General features: G+C 37.6%; 1 protein-coding gene across 1 annotated transcript in view; it reads left to right on the top strand.

The window, feature by feature from the left end:
* IMPG1 (interphotoreceptor matrix proteoglycan 1) overlaps positions 1 to 17,896 on the top strand; it is a 49,879-nt gene extending 31,983 nt beyond the window's left edge. Inside the window, exons 13-15 of the mRNA XM_071444466.1 lie at positions 12,889 to 13,445; positions 14,224 to 14,443; positions 17,665 to 17,896. Of these exons, the coding sequence (XP_071300567.1) occupies positions 12,889 to 13,445; positions 14,224 to 14,443; positions 17,665 to 17,879 (992 nt within the window). The 3' untranslated portion in view covers positions 17,880 to 17,896. The remainder of the gene's footprint in view (positions 1 to 12,888; positions 13,446 to 14,223; positions 14,444 to 17,664) is intronic.
* Positions 17,897 to 23,022: the final 5,126 nt, after the last annotated feature.

Raw genomic sequence — 23,022 nt, forward strand, 5'->3', positions numbered from 1 at the left:
TAATATTTCACACTTTGTTCCTGGCTGCATTTCATAGCTGCTTTTCTTAGTAATATTGAAGGGAAAAAAAGTCTTTAAACTGTTTTTGGTGTGAAATAGCAGGAACTACTCAGACAGTGCTGTATAAGGTTGGGCAGAGGATTAGGGTCCAAACAGTTGTCTGAAATTCTACTGTATTAGTTTTCAACCATTTCCCCACCCTACTCTCCAGAAGATGGAGTACATTTTCTTCATCATGTGTTTAGAAATCTAAATTCACTCTTCTTTACCATGAAAGGAAAAACTGGCTACCAAAAATAACATAGTCTGAGGTTTTTTAGGTATTAGCTCTGTTTCAGAGATGGGCTTTATTGCACTGGCTGTCACATGTGTGCACTGGGAGCTGGACATCACTACAGACTCCTGAATATTGAATTTCTACATCCCACACCAACTACCTTAACTGGGCCTGCCCAAGATCACTGAGCAAGTAACTAAAAAATTTCTTTCACAGTTTTTAAAGAGATAAGCAGCCTCAGCCTCACACCCATAAATACAGGCAAAGTTCTGCATACAACACCTAGAGGAAGGTGAGCAGAAACAGGTGAGGGATGAAGAGTGCGGATGGATGAAGGTGAGGGATGGAAGAATGGGAACTGCCAGGTGTGGGCAGCCAGGGGGAGGGATGAGCCAGGAGCAGGCGTGGGCTGAGGAGGGGCAGCTCTGCACAGTGAGGTTGTCCATGGGCAGCCAGCAGCAGGCCAGGGGGATTGGAGCTCTGTGCTGGCCACATGGTGATGGTGGCAGCTGCTCCACCCCCTGCCCTAGTCCAGAAACAGCAGCAGGAAGATGCCAAGCTGTCCTTAAGGTAAGCCAAGTGTTCTGAGATTTCACTACAGAACTAGAAGAAAGGCTGTGGCACACTTTTCCTTATCTCTAATTGAAAAGTTCTGAAATGCCTGTATCAGATGTCACTATTTCAATATCTGACACCTCAGAAAGGTTTTTCTTTGCTGTAGCACCTTTCAAATATTGTCTATTTCTATTTTCCATTTACAACTAGTGCAAAAAAGAGAGTTTTTTCCCCCTACTATCTGAGATGATACTTTTCTCCAGCATTCTTCTTTCTTCTTCATATTTTCCTCCTTCTGCAGTTAAAAGTCATTAGCATTTCTTCTGCACAGTTAAATTTCTTCTCTTTGCAGTCCTCCTGCAACTGTCTAAAACAGTATGACAATTCAAAAGGGAAGCAATTTATGTAATGTATTAGACAGATGTTATTTCAAAAACCAAGAAAATTTCAGCAGTAAAACAAACAATAATATTTGGCTTCCTAAACAGTAAGAAATGCAATTTGAATTTGTTTTAACTGTAGCCACTAACAAATTGTACAGTCCAGGTAAATGTTTATCCCAAAATCCTGGCCATCATGGAGGCAACATTATTTCTGGAGAAGTTATTGCAAAAAAAACCCAAAGCTGCAGTAAAATCCCTCAGCTACTCAGATGTACTGCATCCCAGTTTGAGGAGCCTGGGTCATCCTCAGGCTTTCATGAAGGACTCTGAGAGACAAAGACTCTGCAGGGTTTATTGCAGGAGTTTTTCCTGTGAGAAGAAACCACTGATAAGGAGTACATGATGGTCACATCTCTGTATGTGTAACTGATAAAAGTCTCATTAATTATTTCCATAATTAATCTCATGTTCACACAAACCTGCTGTGAGTTGTCCCCATTAATATTATCCTGCTACCCAACAGTTAATTAGGTGGCACACTCGTCACTCATTCTTATTTCCAAGTAATCTTTAGGAAAAAATCTCAGGGTTTTGCACATTTGTGGATTTTTTCTGCCTCTGTTTCAACCTCAGCTGCCTTAGCAGTGTCTTTGCTTAGCACAGTTTTCTGTTTGGCATAACCAGCATTGTCACAGAAAAGAAAACCCCATTGTTTCTTGCAAGAACCTCTCTGGAAGTTCCCAGGATTGGAATTCACCCATTCGTTGTGCCAGGAACGCTCACCATTTTTTTTACATCAATGGATATAGAGGGTAAGAGCTCTTCTGTTCCCTTGAATATTTTTATGTTTTCCTCATGTGTTCTTGGATCATAAACTGACAGAATTTTCTTGACATTTTTGCCCATCAGCTTCTCTCTGTGCCCTTCTACTTGTCTCTTGCTGCCTCAGATGTGCAAAGAGTGTTTCTTGTGAAGGTTGCCTGACGTTTGGAGAAGTGAACAGGTGAGTTTAGCAATGTCATTTCTCAAGCACCTTATACAATATTAAGTAGTCTGAAAGTTGTCTACAAATTGAAGATGAGGGTGAACAGAAGAGTTCCAGCAGCCCATATTAGGATATGCTGGATTGAAGGAAACGTTTTGATTGGTTAGAACTGCCTACTCAGAGTATTCCAGAGGAATCCTAAACATATTAAAGTAAGTTATTAGCATCTGGTCAGAATTTAATGACAACAATCTGCCCAGCTGTCTCTGTGCTGGGAACAGCAGTAGCAATTGGAATAGAACAAAAACTACATCACATCTTCAAAACATACTTAGAAATGCTGAAATGAAATGACTAATCCAAGCAAAAAAGTTTGAGAGAAAGTGAGCACTATCTATTTTTCCAATTTAACACATGACTTGTTTAAATTATTAAGCTATCCAACCACTTCTGTTTTACTTTAAGGCTAAGCTTGTCTTCCTTCAACTATTATTTCTTATTCATGACCCCCCAAATACACAACACAAATGAACCAAAACAAGTGATAACTTTCTTTAAACTCAATTGGTAATTCCAATGAGTCATTAAAATGACTGTGTGAAGTACTGAAAACAATTTATATTGCTGCTAAGAAAATTTGTTTATCCAGATGCAAATCTTCTCGTGTAATGAAAAAATGTATAATAATGAAAAAATGTAATACCCCATTGTGCACCTATGAAAATAGCAGGAAGATAGACCTCAGTGCTTCACCACTTGTTCAGTCACACTTTGTAGTCAAGCCTACAAACCACCCATAATTCTTCCTCTTTGTTACAGTGCATGAAGGAGCTCTCACTCCAGGAGGGATATATATGTGTTGCTGCATGTGGTTTAATTCCACTTTGTTCCAGAAAATTAATTTTCTTTAGAACTAAAGGGCTAAAATCTTGAGGCAGTTTACAGATTTTAGACATGACTGCAATAATTCTAATTGTCTAATAAAGGCAAACATAAAAGGCAGAAATAAGTTCAGAATTTGAAGGACCAGTATCACAAATAATTTTAAATGTGTATTTTAAATATATTATTGTCCTGAATAAAATTAATTTAAAGCCCCTGGTCTTTGCAGCATTATAATCAGAAGGATATTCTAAAACAAATAATACAGACATCTGTGCTGGGAGTGTAAGGTTAACATTTGTCATGTCATAAATGAATGAAACTAATGAAGTTTACATGTCATGTAGTCCAGTTGGAACAAATATTAGGCAAAGTGGCTCTGCTGAGACTAATACACCCTAAATAATGCATTTCCCTCACTTATTAAAAATCCTTGGTCTTGCTAGAAATGCTGGGTTTAAAAAAATTGTGTTATGATCAAATGGTACTAAAACTTTGACTTTCTAAATTATTAATCTCCTCTCTTTGGAGAATTCAATATTCTCCAGCATAGGAGAGTCCACTTGACCTCAGACTGGAAATTTTTTTAGTCTGTTCCTTGTTAGAGAAAAACTCATGCCACCTGCATTGGACTGTTATAAACAAGTTGTTACTTGGGTGCTCTGAATAACCTCTGCTCCATCATCTGCTCCATATCTCAATGGAATTTTGTATCTCTGTCTATAGACAGGGCTTGGCCTTCCAGCTTTGATCTTCTCAGCCATCTTAAGATGCCTTACATAGATACCACTGATGCTAATATCAATTTAAGCAGCTAGTGTTTTTAAAACACTACAGTGTTTAAAACTAACAAACAAAAATACATAAAAATCTTAAATGGAGGCATATTTGCAATAATCACATTAAATTTAATGTGATTCGTGTTTATGAATATTTACAACTGAAACTGCTGTCAGGGGTGTCATAGACTTTTTGGTTTTAATTGCAAATGCCAGTAACTTCTGACTTTAAGTTGAAGATAACATGCAATTTTTCTCCCATAAGTCCTTAACATTTCTTTCTCAAACTTTCTATGAAGTTCTGTAGAGGAAAAAACTAAATTTCAAGCAATGACATCCAGGTATAAATTAGAAGGACACAAAAATTTCACTTTCATTCTGTAGAACAGCAAGATCATTACATGCATCAGTAAGAACATGATTAAACCAAGCCTGGATGCAAAATATTTTTTTCTTCTTCATTTTACTGAATTTACATGTTTGGCCTTCTCTTTCATTCTTCCCCAGTTGGTAGACCTTTTAAAATTAAATTATTGTAGTATACAATATTTGTAGAATAGTGGTGCCAATAACAGAGTTTTATAGTCAAAATTTTATACAGAGTCAAACTTTCCTTAATAACCATCTTTATTGCCATGCAGTTTGGAATAATGGGCTTTCAAGCAGAGTTGGAGCAGGGAATTTCTGGCACAGAAAAGCCTGCTGGGTTTGACTGAAAAACAAAAAGTATTGTTCATGAATGGCATCTTCATAGCTTTCTAAAGTCCATCTTCCCATAAAAATTGCCATAGTTTTAATTTATCTTTCTAGAGATGGAAAGAAATTAAGTTGGGAAAATATTTCAACACATTTCAGTCCTTTCTCCTAAATGTATATTTAGCCTAGAGCAGTTGTTGAAGCCCTGGTTAAACTTGTATTAAATAATTAAAATAAGCTCAAAGTTCCCTTCTCATCCCTATTCTATACCATCTATATCTACACCTATGTTTCCTTGTGTCTTCATCACCATTTCAGAATCAGATACTGACATTTCAAAGGGAAACAACAAAAATTAAAATTATGCTGAATAAATCTTGAAGAACTTCACAATATGCCTACATGATACTGCAAACCTTGAAGAATAATAATAACAATAAGTAGTAGTAGTAGTAGTAGTAGTGTGGCTTGAGGAGAATGCATGCCTGAAAGCATCAAGGCAGATGATTTTAATGGTGATATGTGGCAGAGTAGAAGAGAATAGAGTCAGCATCAGCTGCAGTTACAAAAAATAATGATTTCTTTTTTTTTTTTTTCCTGCTGGTTAAAAGGAGGTTTTGCCCTCTTATTAACAATTTCTTTTAAAACTATGGCAAGAAGGTTAGTGTTAGTAATACTTAGTTCTTTCAGGGGGAGTCAAGAGAGTATTTTATGGACAGCTCACTAGTTTTTTTTTTCCTATTTTTAGCATCCCAATGCACCTGTAAGTTCTATGAGCAGTTTGAGTAACAATGTTTCATCTTTGTATTGTCACTGCTACTCAACAACAATTGGAAAAGTTAAATGAAACTCATGTACCTTAATCCAGTCATTTTATGTGAGAACAGTGCCAAATATTAATTTAACTGTAGTTTTTTTGAAAAACCAGCTCATGGCATAAGACTTCTGCCCCCCAGTGTTACATGAAGCTCTCTTGAGGGATTGCACTCAAACCTGGGGCCAGTGGCTGTAAGGATGATTTTCCTGCTTTGTGGGTTTAACATTGAGCATCCTTCTGGCTGCTCTGGGCTGCTCAGGTCCACAATCCAAGCATGATGGGTGCATTCAGCAAGCCAAGTCTGCACTAAGGCATCTGACCCAGTCCTTTTCAATAGCAGTAAGATTGAAATGTATTTCTACAATGAAACATAAAGACAGAAGGATCTTCCCTCTTAAATATCTCCTTCTATCTCTCTCACAAAGTCACATTTTCCTTTTAAAACATTGAGAAAAATCAGACTACCTACATCCAAGGCACAATTTAGAAGACCAAAACACTCCTCATTCTATAACTTTCATTCCATGCATTGTTTTCTCATACAAGAGACTACATAGTACAAGGGGGAAAAAAATTATATGTTCGGTGTTTTCATTTTTCTTGGCAAGTCTTCAAGTGCTCATCTGATTATGAAATTATAAGAGAATCACTGGTTTTAACTTTCTAATTTCATGTTTTTCTTTTCTGTTTCAGGTCCTTGGTCAACACATTACCTGAATTTGTATCGTGTAACTTGTATTTTGTTTTTTGTTTTTACCATTTTGTAAACTAATAAACTTTGTTGCCACATAACTGTCTGATGGTCCCATCCTCTACAAAAATTTGTTCTTTTTCCTGTTGCAAAATTGAGAAAAATAGAGAAAATGGGCAGGAATTTGGAGAGCATTTTAAGTACTGAAGGATAAGCAGTGTTACTTGTCAGATTTTGTTTCCAAACATTCCAAAATAAAATAAATCAAAAAGAGTATTCCAGGTTCTCCATTTGGGGTGCTCTAAAACTGTTACAGTGTCATACAGCTGTGTTTGCAACATTTAGAGGGATGTCTCTTTATTTTTCTAGGTGTTTGTAAAGGCCCAGGCTGTTTTCACATAGATCTCATTACTTTTTAAAATTCATTAAAGAAATTTTTCAAATTTAATTGAGAGCATACAACAATGGGAATAAGAGATGTTAAATCCTCCTGAAGCTATTGTTTTAATCAAGAGTTTTCTTATTTGGTTTTGATTCTATTCCTTGGTAGAAGTGCATTTCTCTTTGCAAATTCACTGCTGTTGGGGTTTGCTTCCAAGATTAGCATGGTATCTTTCTTGTTCAATATATATTTTAATATGATATTTCTATGGTAGAAAATGATGCAGAATGTCAATACAAAATATCTTACAATACAAAAAAGCCATGGTATACCTGGCATTTTTTACATGTTTTTATGTAAATGTACTTACAAATCTACTTATTTCACAAGAGCATTTTATTCTTGGTTGCATAATTTTTAGTAACGACTTTAGTCAGAAAACTGACTTTCAGAGTGCTTGAGCATTAGTGTGTAATTTTATCTGGCAATCTCAGTAGCAGAAGAGGTAAAAGGTTCTGTAAATGGTGAAAGTGACTTGTCATGTTATGGAAATAACCTACCACTGACCTACTGTCCACACAAGGTATCTGATTATGCACCTCACCTTTCTGTAAAATATTCTTATATTCTATTCAGAATTTTGGGTCTGCTTTAAACAGCAGCTATTTCTGTATTGTTTAAATTATATCTGTGTCTTTGAAATGCTTAATCCTCTAAAACTGCTGAAAAATTAAAATGCCAAAGACACTAGCTAAGGTTCAACATCAGGTTTCTCAGCATATGAATTTGATACAGGTCTAAAAAGTAAGATTGCTCAGTTAATAGTTTTCTGTTCTATCTCCACCTGTTGTACTTAAATTATTAACTTGAAGTCAAAAATTTTTTTTACAAAATATTAAATGTATTGATTTCATTGTTTCAAAACTTTAGAGTCTTCTTTAGAAAACTTTTAATTGAAGTAACAGAAGTCCTTTATAAAACAGCAAATTATTGATATAAATGTATTTATAGAACAGCAAGCGGAATTACTATTTTCAGCCATGCTATGGCAAATGCATGTGAAATTATAATCAAAGAAAGAATAAATTTTTAATCCCACAAGAAACTGATATTTCAGAGGACTTGTACTGGTGCAGAGACCAAATATGAAATTGTTCAAGGCAGATGTGACTCCTTTCTGCAACAGACTGACTTCCATAAAGTCTAGGGGAGCCTCCATTTCCCAAGGACAGTTGCATCAATCAAAATACTGACAGGCATTACGTGAAGAGAATTCTTCACCTGTACTGAAAATTCTGTGTGAGTTGAGTAAGACTGGCTGACTTGCAGCAGTGAAATGTTTATGGGCAGTCAGACTGAGTGAGCTGCATCATTCTGCTGCTCTCAGGCAGACTTGGCTACTGTGAGGGGAAAATTGCAGAGCAATAAAAGCAGTCATGGCTTGGCTTTTTTCTTAATGGTTTTCTCTTAATCTTTATGCATTGAAACAAGTGAAGAGTTCTTTGCATTTTGTTTCTTCAGTCACTGCAGAAGTAAATAATACTACTGACCTCCCAAAAAGAATTCATGGTAAAAATCCCAATGAGATGAGGACAATGTCATAACACATCCCCAGTCAAACACACAGTCTGTGGCCCTTCACAAATTACTTAGCTAAGCAGGAAAGTCAGTAAGACAGGGTTGTCTGGTACTGAACAGAAGGCTGGCCTTGATACCCATGTGGAGAATAGCTAAAGAATCATCCTTTGTTCATAATGAACATAGACAGGATTAGTAAGCTTTGGTTGCTCAATGCCCTGAATTCTGTAGTGGTTTAAATGTTCAGGTCTTGATTTCACAAATTTTGTCTTACTCTTTAAATTTTCAATGTCAGGTAGAAGTAAATAGTCCTGAGAATAATGAGAGAAAATTATCATTGCTAAGCTGTATTTTATTAAGATAGAAAATACTCTTCTTGTGACATCATGTGAGAATGATATTTATCTTTGAGGCTGAGAACATTGATAATGAAGCACAGCTGCAAGGTATGGAAATTTTCAAAATAAGATGAAGGCTTCTATAAGTTACTCAAAACATCATAGTAGTGGAGTGAGTAGCAGAGCTAGAGCTGTGCTCTCAGGCTGTCCTATGAAAAGTTAGACTAGCCAAGAGCTCCAGTGTGGATGCTAATGAAAAAGGTTAATAGAGAAAAGAGGTTTTAGGACTGGAGGATGGAGGAGAGATGGTGTGTGTTCCCAGTGAACTCAGGTTCCCTGGAGTTAGTGAAGAAAGAGCTTTATGGATTTAATGGACACTGAACCTCCTCTCTGGAGGGTCCATACAGACAGACAGAATGACAGTCTTAGATCACTGTGGCTCTTTTGTCTTGGCTTTGCAGTTAGAAAGATGAATGTAATTAGTAATCATGTGTTGGGAGACACTTGTGACACATTAGGTTAACGATCCTCTTCTCTTAATTCTTTTAATCCTCATATTACTTGTGTCCTAGTTAAAATTAAAGGCCTCAGACATAAATTCAGCACTTTGTCTGTACACAGCAGTCCTGTGTCCAGGGATTTAGTGACATTTCAAGCACCAACAAAACATGTAAATTTGAATGCATCTACCTTCTGTATCCATCTGGTATTGGCATCAGCAGAGCTGCACACAAGGTGATTCTTACTCTGTATTTTGAACCAATCTCTTAACTGCACACTTTTCCCTTCTTTGGTTATTTCTTTCAGCCAGCAAGTATGCAAAAATATACATAGACATTGTAGCACTGTAACTTTCATATACAGAGCATGTACAGAATATCCACCAGTGGACTTGGGAAATATGTCAGTGCTTATTATGCTCATGAATGAAAGGAAATGCCAGGACCTCTTAAAGTATAACATTCTGGGCCTGCTCATTAATGCAAACCCTCTAGGAAAATGTCTTATGACAATTTGACCTTTCCCCAACAATTACTCCTTATTCATGGTCAATTAGAAGGGTTTCTCTCATTTAAAAAAATATGAGGGTCAACTAATCAGATACCTAAAATAAAGTTGTTGAAATGGCAGGGGTTTTTTTTCTGATAAGTCAAATCTGTGTATTTCATTCCCTCAGCAGGGAATAAATGCCTACATGGACAACTCCTTTTACAAAGATGTAATATAGCATGGGCACAGGAAAATGCCTCTTAATTTAGTGCTTTCATGTCTTTGCCAATGGGTGTCTAATTTTTGTTACAATACTCTTGGTACAATACTGTCCTGCCTTGGCTATGCAGTACTAAAAAACATCTGGGGAGTTCAGCAAACAACTTTGTGAGAGGGTAAGAGGTGGCTGAAATTTGAGTTGCAGTTTTTATTGCAGACATCAGCTTTTAATTCCATTGTATTGTTTAACCTTCAATGTGGTTACTCTGGGAGTATATTTGATTTCATTGACTTATTTTGTGCCCTCTGTGGATTCCCTACACCTGAATGATAGTTCTATAAACTAAACTTTTTGCTGAAATGAAATATGCTGAGACTGAGTGTCTAAATCTTCTGAGTTTGTACTTGTAGAGGTTTCATAACATAATTGTATTCTGATGTGAAAATCTCATCTAGAAAGCAAATTGGTGAAGTTTTTACAAACAATTCCTCTGTGAAGAATGATGTAAGTGTATTTTGTGTTCTGTTGCAAAATTTTATACATATTTTTATGTGCATATGGATTCCAAGATTCATAGAATAAGTTTGATTGGGAGGGACCTTTAAAGGCCATCTAGTTCAACCCCTTTACAATAAACAGGAACATTTTCAGATTAGGTTGCTCAGAGTCCCATTCAATCTGACCTTCAATATTTCCAGGGATGCAGCATGCACCACCTCTCTGTGCTGCATGTTCCAGTGTTTCACCAATCTCATAATAAAAAAACTGTTTTCTTTACATCTAGTCTGAAAATCAATATATATTGATGTAATATATAAACCCAACCTTTTAAATGCAAAGGGTTGGGAAGGGTTTGTTTTTCATTTCACTGACCAGCAGGTCAAGGGAGGTAATTCAATTCTGAACTCCACTCTTGTCACAACCCACCTGGCGTGCTCTGTTCAGCTCTTGCCCCCCCAGCACAAAAAACACCATGGAGTCCAGAGGAGGGTCATGAAGATGGTCAGAGGGCAGGAGCCCCTCTCCTATGGAGACAGGCTGAGAGAGATGGGCTTGTTGAGCCTAGAGAAGAGAAAGCTCAGGGGGGAACCTTACTGTGCATTCCAGTACCTAAAGGAGGTGAACAAGAAAGTTGGATGAGGATCTTTTACAAAGTCATGTAGATACAGGACAAGGGAGAATGGCTTTAAACAGAAAGAGTGTAGATTTAGGTTAGATATTAGGAAGAAATTCTTTACTATGAGGGTGGTAAGGCACTGGAACAGGTTAATCAGGCAAGTTGTGAATGCCCAATCCCTGGAAGTTCAAGACCAGATGGGATGTAGCCTTGAGCAAGCTGGTGTAGTGGGAGGTGAAGCTCCCCATGGCAGGGGGGGTTGGACTAGATAATGTTTAGGTTCCTTTCCAGCCCAAACCATTCTTTGATTCTATGAAATGGCTCTGTCTTCTCTGTTTCATCCATAGTTCCTAAGTTCTTAGGATTGAATTTTATTGAAGCCTTGTGTAGACAGAGGAAAATCTCGGTAAAACGAGCTGTAAATCATTGCAGTGCTGATTTCAACATGTCACTTGTGTAGGCAAATCTTGCAGCAGTAACATGACACCTGTTAGACAAAGAACAGGTCAGTGATCCCTGGGTCTGGGACTGGTGCTGTGCCACAGTTGGTGCCCAGCAGCCCTTGATGTGAGCCCATTTACTAACAGGAACCAACACAAACTGTTGGGTCACTTGCTGTCTGTCTCTTTCAGCTGGAGACACAGTGATTGCTAAGAACTGGCAGCTTATAAAAACAGGTGATAGATGCTCAGAGATCGTCTTGGTATGCCCTCAAGGCCTTTTAAGTTACTTTGCTTGTAATTAGAGGATGCCAGAAGACCTTTATAGTCTATGTATAGACCATATGTGTGTATATATATATATACACACAGCTATATGCCAGGTGTGCAATATATATATGGCTGTGTATTTCTGCTTCAAATTTGCTGCAGTTTCAAAGCCACTTCAGTACGTCTTTCTCCTGTAGTTATCTTTCTAAAATATAATCTGCCTAACAAATGCCATCACAATGGTGTGTGCTGGAGTGTGTGCTCTCGTGCTGAGAGAGATGTCTGTGGGGCTGCAGGCTCATCCCATCAGTAGATCATCCTGCATTAATGCCTCAGGCACTAATGCTAGCAAAGCTGTTCTGAGTTCTCTTAACTGATAAGTGACTCTCACTCCTTAGCAGCATAACAAGTAATAGCAAGAGCTTTGTAAACAGAGAACATCACTAGGCTTTGCTTTTCTAATCTGTCCGTATCCTTAATCATACAAGAAACATGAGGACATGGCAAGAGAAGAGCATCTGAAGCTTTTGTTGAAATGAGGTGGCAGGACAATTGCCACCTCATTCAGGCAAGGATATTCCCAATGCAAAACTTTGCTCTCCTTTCATGTTTTCATTGGCCACTGAGAGGAAATTAGGATGTAGGGAAAGGAAGAGTTGATCAGTGGGAGAAAAATTTCTTTCCTTACTGCCAATAAGTGGTTTTGCCTAAAGGGGGCTGCTAAAAGTTCCATGTGAAGAATGGTATAGCACTGGGAAAGGACAAAGGCACCAGTTTGGGCAGGTGGCTTGGTGGAGGACATTATTTATTGTGAAGTCATTGTGGCCAGGTAGCCTCAAGCCAAATTCAGAGAGTCACATTCCCGAAATTTTAGATTTGGATTTCAGCTACAGTAATCACATATCCTAGATCCATGCCAAGCCCCGATGGGAATATCATAAAAATTCTGCTTCAGGTGCAGTAGATGGCTTCTTAAGGTTTGAATATTTTTTCATTGCTGCTATTGTCTTTTGGGTAAATTGACACAGTTTGCATCTGGAGGGGCTGTATTGTTTTTGTAATCACATTTTGTGATTACTGGCAAATAATAGCTTTAGCTTTTCACAGAGCGAAGCAGGATGACTCTGGCATACAAGTGTTCCAAGCAGAGAGCTCAAAGCTCCAATCTCCCCTTTCAGACAATATAAACTGACAGTGTGATTATGTACCTTCAGAACAAGAATGTGTGTAGAGGTTCAGGAAAGACTTGCCAAGCATAAATATTAAACATAGAACCTGCAGAAATCCCATCACTCAAACATGTGTATGAGGCATTTTGTTTCAGTAGACCTTGGTGATGGCGTTAACATTTTCATATTTAGATAAGGTTGAACTTATTGTTAAAAGTGTTTCAGTGGAAATACCATATACATTTTTTTTACCATGCTTGATGCTTTTTATGCTTGCTTTGCAGCATAGCTAATTTGGTTTTATCATGTTTTCCTGCAGCAGTTAAGATCATGGAAGAACCAGAATCATCGGGTGATGATATTTTTGTTACAGCCAGCACTTATGAAGGTTTGCCTTTCTTTACTGCTCCAAGTGGCATCTCTACCATGCAGCCTGGAGCTGTCATTACCGATGTGCTGCCACCAATAGCACCGCTGCCTGCAGCCACCAGCCCGTCCTACAGCCCCTCTGAGGTCATTGAGCAGTCCCTTGAGTTACCAGGTGCCTCAGTGCCAGCCCCTGAGGGTGCTCCTGTGGATGGCACCGGGATGGGCGTGCAGGACATCGCTGCCGAGCTGGATCAGATGGGCGCCGTGAGCACGGCCGGGCTGGACGAGGGCAGTGGCTACATCCCAGTGCTGACCACGGAGCCTGCAGAGACCACCCCTGCACCCGTGCTCAAGTATGTCACTACCAGCTCCATGACCACTGCAGCCAAAGGCAAAGAGCTCGTGGTTTTCTTCAGCCTGAGGGTAACCAACATGCACTTCTCTGATGACCTCTTCAACAGGAGCTCGACAGAATACAAAGCACTGGAACAACAGTTCATGCAATTGGTGGGTGAAAATCAACCTGAACAGCATTTGTGGTAGCTGGGTGCAGTTTAAAGGAATACACTGAAGTGCACAGTATTTTAACAATACTAAACCCTACTACAGTTCAGTCTGATAAGCTATATTTTAAAGGATCCATAAGCCTGGGATGCTCTTAGAGTCTTAAGACAGAGTTTATGAAGTCAGTGATGAAAGATTTTACTTGATCAAGAGAACCCAGATATATGCCTAGCATGTAATTTATTTGGCTTTTTCTTAGATCCACGTCAACAGTATAGCAGTGCTGATTGTATCTGAGACTTGTGTCTGCTTGCTGCATTTAAAAATAGGCTTTTAAAAATATATCATAGCATAGACTGTGATTAGATATGGATTTTCTCTGTTGGTACAATAGGGCACAGGTCAGCTCAGCTATAACATGCCTATTATACTATGCCCTAACCTGCCTGGATTGAATGTTTGAAAATAATTAAAGTTGGCTTTTGAGTGAGGTAATTTTTTTCTCTTCCAGATGAATAAACTCCCCAGCTGCTATGCATTTCATTACAGGGGAAATTGCTGCCCATCCATCTCAATACATTATTGAGAAAAGAGCAGAAATCCAGAGGAAGATACTGCTAAACAGAAAAGTTAATTTGTTCATGGAGCTAACAATTGTATTAAACTCAGGAAAATAAATCTGTGATGTGTGTACTTGATAATGAAAATTGACTATAAGAGAAATTAATAGCAGGTAGACACTTACATCAAGTTAATATAAAGGCAAATTTCTGTTTTGCAGTTACTTCCATACCTTCAGTCCAACCTTACAGGTTTTAAGCACCTGGAAATTCTCAACTTCAGGAATGGAAGTGTGATTGTGAACAGCAAAATGAAATTTGCCAAGACAGTGCCATACAATATCACAGAAGCAGTACACTGTGTTTTGGAAGATTTCTGTGATGCTGCAGCTCAGCACCTCAATTTGGAGATTGACAGCTATTCCCTGGATATTGAGCCAGGTAAGATTGCATTACTAATGTATGTGCTAAATCAAAACTAAGCAGACAATCTTTTTTCAGACTGTTACAGATTGAGAAGTATGACTGTCTTGAAAATAACCACATTAGCAATATCCTCCCAATGATAGGGGGTAATAAGATGAAAAAAGCTGTTGCAAATTCTCTGCAGATATATTTTCTTACTGTAATGAAAAGCTGGGTGGAGCTGTTGGGCTGTGCATGTTCACCAGCTGCTTTTCAGAGACAGAGTGATCTCTGGAATAAGTGCTGGGTGGAGACAGGTATAAGAAATGCTCATGTGCAGTTTGCAGGTCTTTCACTGGAGTATGGAAACATAATTTCTGGTGATTATTGCAATGTTATAAGCAAACCATGGTTTAGAACATTATTTGTTCTTTTTTTAAAGGGATACATTATTCAAAACAAAAGGAGACAATGTGTAGGAATAATTGGATTCTACAGACACTCACTAATTGGGCATGACTTTATGTAGTACTCCATAGATTTGTAATTCTAGAATCCCTCTGGATTTATATCTTTCAAATAAGTTTGTAGTCTTTGCTAAACAGTAGAAAGTCAGTAACTACACATCTGGACACTATTCTTATGTCAAAAACTTAGTGTTTTCAAAAACTACACTATTTTATAAAATTGAAGCCTAAATCTATTTTCAGGCTCTGGTAATTATTTCAGGGTTGAATTTAATTTCATTGTCATGGAGAAGAACAATAGCAAAGGTATGCAGATGCCTCAAGCAGTTTTGGTTAAGCTGTCTTTTTATGTACAGATCTATGACAAGTCTGGAACAAAAATCCATTTAAAATTCAGTTTCTAACCAGTTTTCTTTTTACATATGTCTTTGTGGCCACTAAAAGCATAGGTAGCTTGTGGTAAAGAAAGCTAACAAAATCACAGTATTCTACCCACCAAATAAATCATAATAAACTGATGTTTGATGAATAAAGTATCAAATTAGTTAATTATAAAGAGTAAACTTTAGGCTGCCATATGTTCCCTGCTTTAGTAATGAATTTTCATTAAATAAAAATTAAAATAAGAAAGATCCTAAAATGCAAATTCATAAAAATTTTTAAATCTTTCATCTTCATCTGATATGCCTTACTGATATGGTATTTCAACATAATTCAGGAAAACAGAGAATTCATTAGAGAGAATTTGTGGAGAGAGCTAGTTTTTTGAGGCTTATAAGCTTATTAGGTAATATATAGTAGTATATATAGCTTATAAAGTAGCTTATAGAGTCAAAATAGAAGAAATTGTGTTCACAGAGCCAGTATATTTCAGTACAGGTGTGCCAAAGCCAGATGCGTTTTCATTTCAGAAAACAAATCAAAAAAATTAAACCCAACCTGTCTATCAAGTTAAGGTAATATAAGCAAATTCCTCCTTATTGTGAAACTGAGAGCCATCTAGTGGTAAGGATGTTCTACCAAAGTGAAGCATGGATGGGAACTGACAGTCCAAAATCTACATCAAGAGTCAGCAGCTGCAAAGGGCTGACTGCACTGGTCCTAAAGAATACCATAAAGAAGGACTTTTCAAAATACCTGCACGGAATACTTCATTATTACTTAATAATTTCTAATAATTAACTAATTATTAATTTTATATCTGTTCTTTATTTTTTATTAATAATTAATTTCTGTGGAAACAGAAAATAAAACAAAGTATGCACATATGTATTAAGGAAGATGAAATATTATCACAAGAACCCAGCCCAGCCAAGTGCTTGAGCCAAGCTCTACTTGTTGTTGGAGTTTACGTGTGCTCACACCCCCAGTCCAGGAGCAAAGGATGTATCAAGCCAACATGCACACTGCATATAGCAAAGGGAAATGGTGCACACTAAACCCACTAGTCAGAAATTAAAACCAGGAATTAGCCATAAAATTATCGAGGGATTATAAGTGATCAGCTCTGATGGATTCATTTCTACTGCTGAAGCATATCCCAGTGTGTGTCTGAGATTTCCAGTACTCTGCAATCCTCATTTTTCATTTAAATTAGTATTACTGAGCATCTGGTGTATAGAGCATGAATGGCTGCAGAAGAAAACTCTCATCCCAGTTACAAGCTGCAATATCCAGTACAAAACTTCCGTTTAAACTACATCATTATAAAGGGCCACAAAGCCCAGTTCATACCTGTATATCTGCTCTCGTTTCCTTCTCTGCTCTCGTTTCCTAGTTTTCTCCACTTCTTTTTTTTTGTTTTGTTTTGTTTTCCTTTCTGTATTCATATATCTTACCAGGGCTGTTTGATGGCAAAAACAGGATTTGTATTCCCTGATCTGCTTCTCAACTTTTTGCCTTCTAAGGTTTTTGCCCCATGGTACTCAGGACACAGACTCCATGAGACAAGACAGGTGGATGCAGCCCTCCTCCTCATCACCCCATCTGTACAAGTTGGGTTGGCAGAGAATGGGAAAGGAGAAGCAAAGTTGTGTAACAGCTATCTCTGATTTGGGCCTTCCCATGAACATCAGTAGGGTCCTTTTCCCTTAATCTCACAGAGGCATCTCTTACAATATTTGAAAAACAAAACAAAAAACCAAGCAGACTTTCCAATGTTAACATACCATAACACAAAAAAACCCCCAACAAACAAACAAACAAAACACAAAACAACAACATCAACAACAGCACAAACAAAAAACTCCAACAAACAAACAAACAAAAAAACCCCACCCATACAAAAAAACTCAACACTACAAAGCCTGTAAGCATATTCTTTGGAATATGACAGTATTTCTACATTGCAGGTCTTAGGATTGTGCAATATTCAATAATCTAATTCCATTCCTCTGTCATGCCCTAAATTTTGTGTTTAAGAACACATAATTAGAGTTGAAATTATTTCTCTCACTGTAGAGAAGGCTGTAGCACAGGATCCATGAGTATGATGATAGCACTCACAGCAAACACAGGGTAAAATCATCCAAATGTGAAAATCCTTGTCAGTGAGATGAAAATAAACTCACTGCTTAACAGAGATGGGGTAAATCAGTGCAGATGTCACCATGACCTGGCTGTGTCCTGTACAGGAAGAGGTTGTCTGTCCTTCCATGCTGGACAACATCCTCCTCTCAGCCCAGCCAAGTGGCAGGCCAGTAAACAGGAGCTGTTTTCTCTGGCTGCCACAAGCCCTGCCAAGGCCCTTTGGGGTAATGCTTCATTTAATGATTTACCCATCCTTTCCAGCTGATCAGGCAGACCCCTGCAAGTTCCTGGCTTGTGACAAGTTTTCCGAGTGCGTGCTGAACGAGTGGACGAAAGAGGCCGAGTGCCTGTGCAAGCCGGGCTATGGCAGCCAGGACGGGCTGCCCTGCCGCAGCCTGTGCGAGCTGCAGCCCCACCTCTGCGTCAACGGGGGCAAGTGTGAGCTGGTGCCAGGAAGAGGAGCTGTCTGCAGGTAAAGAGATTAATGGCTTCTGTTAACAGCCCCATAAACCATGCTAATAACCCAAAAGATCGACGTTCAGATGCTGAAGTCACACTGCAAATACCCTTCTAAAGTATAAATAGCCTCACCATGGATAAATCCATTTCTGCCTGTTAGTATACACAGAACATTATGATCTAGTTATTTTTATAGATGCTTCAGAAATCTATTAGAAATTCAGCATCATTGGCAGTGATGACACACACAAAGGCATGCATTCATTTCAGATTTCCAAACACATTTTGGAAAAATGGAATAACACATTCACAGTTTTGCTACCAATTACATTGTAGCATTTTAAGAAGTTACATTTTTGTAAGATATATTAAAAAGAAAATCTTTATTCATACAGACTGTGATTCCAGACCACCCAATAAAGCATGTGAAGGCTTAAGCTGCTTTCAGGGATTTCTGGGAAAGACTTGAAGATTAGCAGCTCTTCCTTACTGCAAATATATTTCTTAAGGATTTTTAAATGGAATTATCTTAAGTCAATACTGAGAACTACAGAGTACTTGAACATATTCACTCTCTTTTCCAAAGTATCAAGTTTCTTCTCATTGTAAGACTAGACAATTCACAGCAGTATGTGAAACTATACTGGACTGGCACACAGTAGCTGACCAGCCATGTACATAAGCAAGGATCAAGTTACAATTCCTGTGTTTTTTTATTTTCTCTCAATATTTTGACTAGATTAACAATACATCTTTTACCTTACTTAAGGGTAACATCAAAAATTAAGACCATTGGACAAATTATTCAAATTATTCACTGTAACAACCCAACTACCAAAATTAATTTTCTTCAATGGGTATCACAGGAATTATTTTGAATTCACCACAGTTACTGCCAAATTCCTGACTTTCAGAGTCACAGTAGAGCAGCTGCAGCATTTAGCACTGGAAATCAGCCTGTGACCTAGAAAGGTCCTCTTCAAAACTTTGCTGAGGTAGCAAGGGGTCTGACCTACTCCTCCAAGACTGATGCACTAAGCAAAATAATCCTTTCCCCATCCAGAAAAACCCTGAATGTACAAGTATAACCAAACCAACATGAGGAATTATAAAAGTACTAAAAATAATAAATTATTTTTTTTGTGAATTATAGCAAGTCACAAATTCCCACCAGTGTCGGACTGACAGCTTGTGCAAACTTGTACTGTCAGAGAGAAAGTTATGGCCTACTATTTGCCTTTGTTCTCCTTGTAAATTCACTTCCCTCTTGTCTTAAAAGAGGAGTAGAGTTCTGCTACTTGTAGTAGAACCCCTATTCCAGACCTAACTCCCCGGAGTGAAATCACCAGTAAACAGAATATAGGCTTCAAAGTTGTGTTCAGACATTACCTTAAAACACACCTGAACTTCTAAAGTTCTAAACCACAAACGTTACCTGTGGGGTTAGAAATTTGTCAGAGATATTTAAAAAGCATTACTTCCTCAAAATTTGTTGGTCGGCAAGGAATATGTCAGTGTCTTTTTATTTAAAACTCACTCTTGAATGTAAAGATATTATCTTTCCTTATGATCAATCACATAATTTTCATGCAGAAACATAATTACTTGTAGTGGAAATAATGAGTTCATATTACATTGCAGATTTTCCTTTCTTTTTGTTTAAGATACTCAGTGGTTTTTGCCTTGAAGTTCTGTACATTTTTTCTCTTCCTTTCCTTATTTTAGATGCCCTGTACGTAGACACCAGCTTTACCAAGGACAGCGCTGTGCAAAATTTGGTCCAGAACCCACACAACCCTTCATTTTTAAATCTCTCATTCTTGGCTTAGGAAGCCTTGGTTTTCTTTTCATCATTTTGATTATTAAGATAAGAAGAAAATGCAAAAGAAACTCTAATTTGCAGTAAGCTGCTCACAATCTTTTCCTTCACATTTCAAAATATTCTTTTTGTTTCTTTTGCAATTTAAAATCTTACCTAAACAAAAATGTTCTGCATTGTAGAAGTCCTACTCTCAGCAGCTGTAACCCAGAAAATGCTGTAAGGATCAATCCTGCTTTTGAACACGATGAATCCCTATCTAGCTTTTGTCACACGGCTTGCAGTGTAAGTGCTTGTCTCAGTTCCTCAGAGATCCTTGATCACGAAGCATTACATGAACTTGAAAACACAATTCAGCCTGGAGGTAAACTGCATGGAAACCCCTTTCTCATCCCTCAACCAACAGCCCCACCTGAAATAACAGGTCCACCTTCGTGTATTAACTCCACAACTAAATCAAACTTGAAGCTACTCTCTTGCATGGCGATTTCAGAACTGAAAATACTAATGCATTCATTGCTTTCCACATTTACTGCAGTGTAGTTTTCATAACAGGACTGTAGAACTGCTTTTCTTACAGCTCTCTTGCATGGTTCTGCCAGTCTATCCTAGCTGAGTGCTTTTAGACATTTAGAGAAATAATTAGTGGTTTGGTTTTTCACTTTTGCAGGTCACCAGATGAGTTTACAAAACCAAGACTGACAAGTTAGTCTCTGGAATTCTTCGTTTCCAGCATCAGCCAGACAAAATCAAGGTTTGTGACTATTTTCAAGAACCTTAAAAATCTGTTGTGTCCATTGTCAATGTTATCAGGGAGCCTCTTTGTAGTAATTCCACACAAAAAAAAGCTCAGTTTTTTTGATGCTTGATATGACAACTACTTTTTCTTCTTAAATGTTTTTATGTAACCAAGTTCTATTTTGTATAACCATGTGGTAATGTGGCAGTCACTGGAATATGTGAAGGAAGAAGAAATACCTGAAATGACAAAGTAACACAAAATGCAATCCAAAGGAGAGGTTTAAATAGCAGTACTAAAAAAATCTCAGATCACTCAGTCTGGTTAAGCTACATAGAGTTTAAAAAGTAGGAATTCTAATTTGAGCAGAATATTGCTCATATCTCAAGTATTATTTCAAGTTTTGCACCTTGAATCTTTGTGGGGGGAAAAAAAGACAGAAAGGGGAAAAGCCGAGTCAAAACTTCCTCTAAAACTGGCAGACTGTTTCTGATGTATCTGAGTATATCCTCTTGATAGGTAAAAAAAAAGCTTTTACTTTGTCATTTTCATTTTTCTGAATTACAGCCCAATTAGGAATAAAAAGGTTTTGCTATAGCTGTTAGCACCCTATGTTATTGTGGGGAATATCAGTACAGGAGTGCCCTTGGGACTAGCTGGACATTTTGGAAGACAGGATATCAACCACATGAATCTTGGGCTCCTAATATTTGTTGTTATGTAAATAGAGGAACAAGTAAAGATACCATAAAGAAAAGATTTATTGTCACTGATATTCATCATTCCCAGGTCTGATCTCTTCACGTACAGTTATAGACTGAGCTGAAAATGGGGGGACTGGAATGCAAAGATAGAGATGGACAAAGGTGGAGATGGACAAAGCAGCAGGGAGTAGCAGTTTGGAAAAGCTCAAGAATGAACTCACTTCACTGGTCATAAAAGCATGAGCACAGATGTTTGCAATTAGTATTTTACACCCACCTTAAAAGAAATGTGCCTGTGGGCAATTGTAGACCAATAAACTTTCATAATAGCTAAACTACTTAAAATTTCTACATAGAAAAGAATTAAATATTTTATTAAGTAATAAAATGGCACATCTGTGAAAGAAAACACAGTTTGTGTCATCTAGACCATATTTGAATTGCCAAAAGTACATTGACAAAGTTCTTCTCAAGATCTAGTTAAGTAAATTAATTTAGTAAGAAATCCAGCAACCACAAAATTGAAATGGATTTTAAAAAACTGAGAGTCTATTTTTCACTTTTACTTAAGTTCACAGTGAATGTTAACATCACCCTTAGATTCAACATGTTTTTAATGATTTGAAAAAAGTCAATGGCAGAAGAAAATGAAAGTAGAACACCTTTCATTAGCTGAAATTAAGAGGAGCATTTTGATTTCATAATCTAGAAAATTCCTTCAGGGCTAAGATTTTTTAAATAGAATATGGCACTTGAACTGTATTTTCAGGATGTGGCTATCTAGAACTTGTAGGCCAAATTGAGAATTCAGTATTTAAGTTCTGGTGTGCGATATGTAATGACGGCAGTGACAGCTTTTTAGGACATTATCTAGAGTAAGTACAGCTCTGTATTTATAAAGGCATATATGAAAATAGGCATAAAGTTTCAGTAGAAGCTAAAATAACCTTGAAATCCTTCCCAATTATGAAAAATGTCTCCAGTTTAGTTAAAGAATCACTGCATGGAAAATTATTGCAAAACTTCCTTATCAGAGGGGATTTTGATTGGGTGGAGTTTTACCCACATAGTATTTAATGAACTAACAACCTTTAACATCTCCAGGGATAGTGCATCCACTACTTCTTTGGGCAATCTCTTCCAGTGCCTCACCACCCTCACAGTTAAGAATTCCTTCCTTACATCTAATCCAAATCTCTTCCACTTTAAAGCCATTCCCTCTAGTCCTATCACTCCCTGCCCTCGGAAAAAGTCTCTCTCCCTCCTTCTTGGGCCCCCTTTAGGTACTGAAAGGCCACTAGAAGGTCTCCCTGAAGCCTTCTCTTCTCAAAGCTCGATTCTTATGATGAACTACAATTATCTTACCAGATTTTTGTGTGACCTTGTGTGACCATTAGATAAATAGTACACTTTCAAATACTTTTCAAATGTCATATGGGACTTTCTCTTATAGGTTTTCAAGAAAGAAGGTCTGCATTATCCAAGACGACTTCAGGATAAGTATGAAAAAAAAAAATAAAGGATTCCTAAGGATACAGTATTTTGGCTCTAAAATCAGTGCACATTTAAAAAAAATAGTTTTACTGAAGGAAAACAAATGACCAAGTTGAGCAGCTTTTGAGCACTTCTAAAATGCCTGGTAGGAAGTCCCCACTATTAAGATGCATGCATTAAGCTTCTGGTGCTTACACATTTTAACTGTTTTATTTTAGAGCTGAGTGCTAGAAACAGATTTTGCTGAGATGTGACATTTTTCAGTATTGTATGTTACAACCATTCTGGTAAAAATGTCAATGGAACTTCAGTGCATTTCTATACCCCTCTACTAACCTTCCTTACACACACTGATGCAAATGGTGAATGGAAATTAGAGCTGTCATTGACTAAAGGCCACATTA

This window comes from Agelaius tricolor, unplaced genomic scaffold (assembly GCF_023055355.1).
Source record: "Agelaius tricolor isolate 1412-34295 unplaced genomic scaffold, bAgeTri1.0.p SCAF_1, whole genome shotgun sequence".
NCBI classification, from domain to species: domain Eukaryota; kingdom Metazoa; phylum Chordata; class Aves; order Passeriformes; family Icteridae; genus Agelaius; species Agelaius tricolor.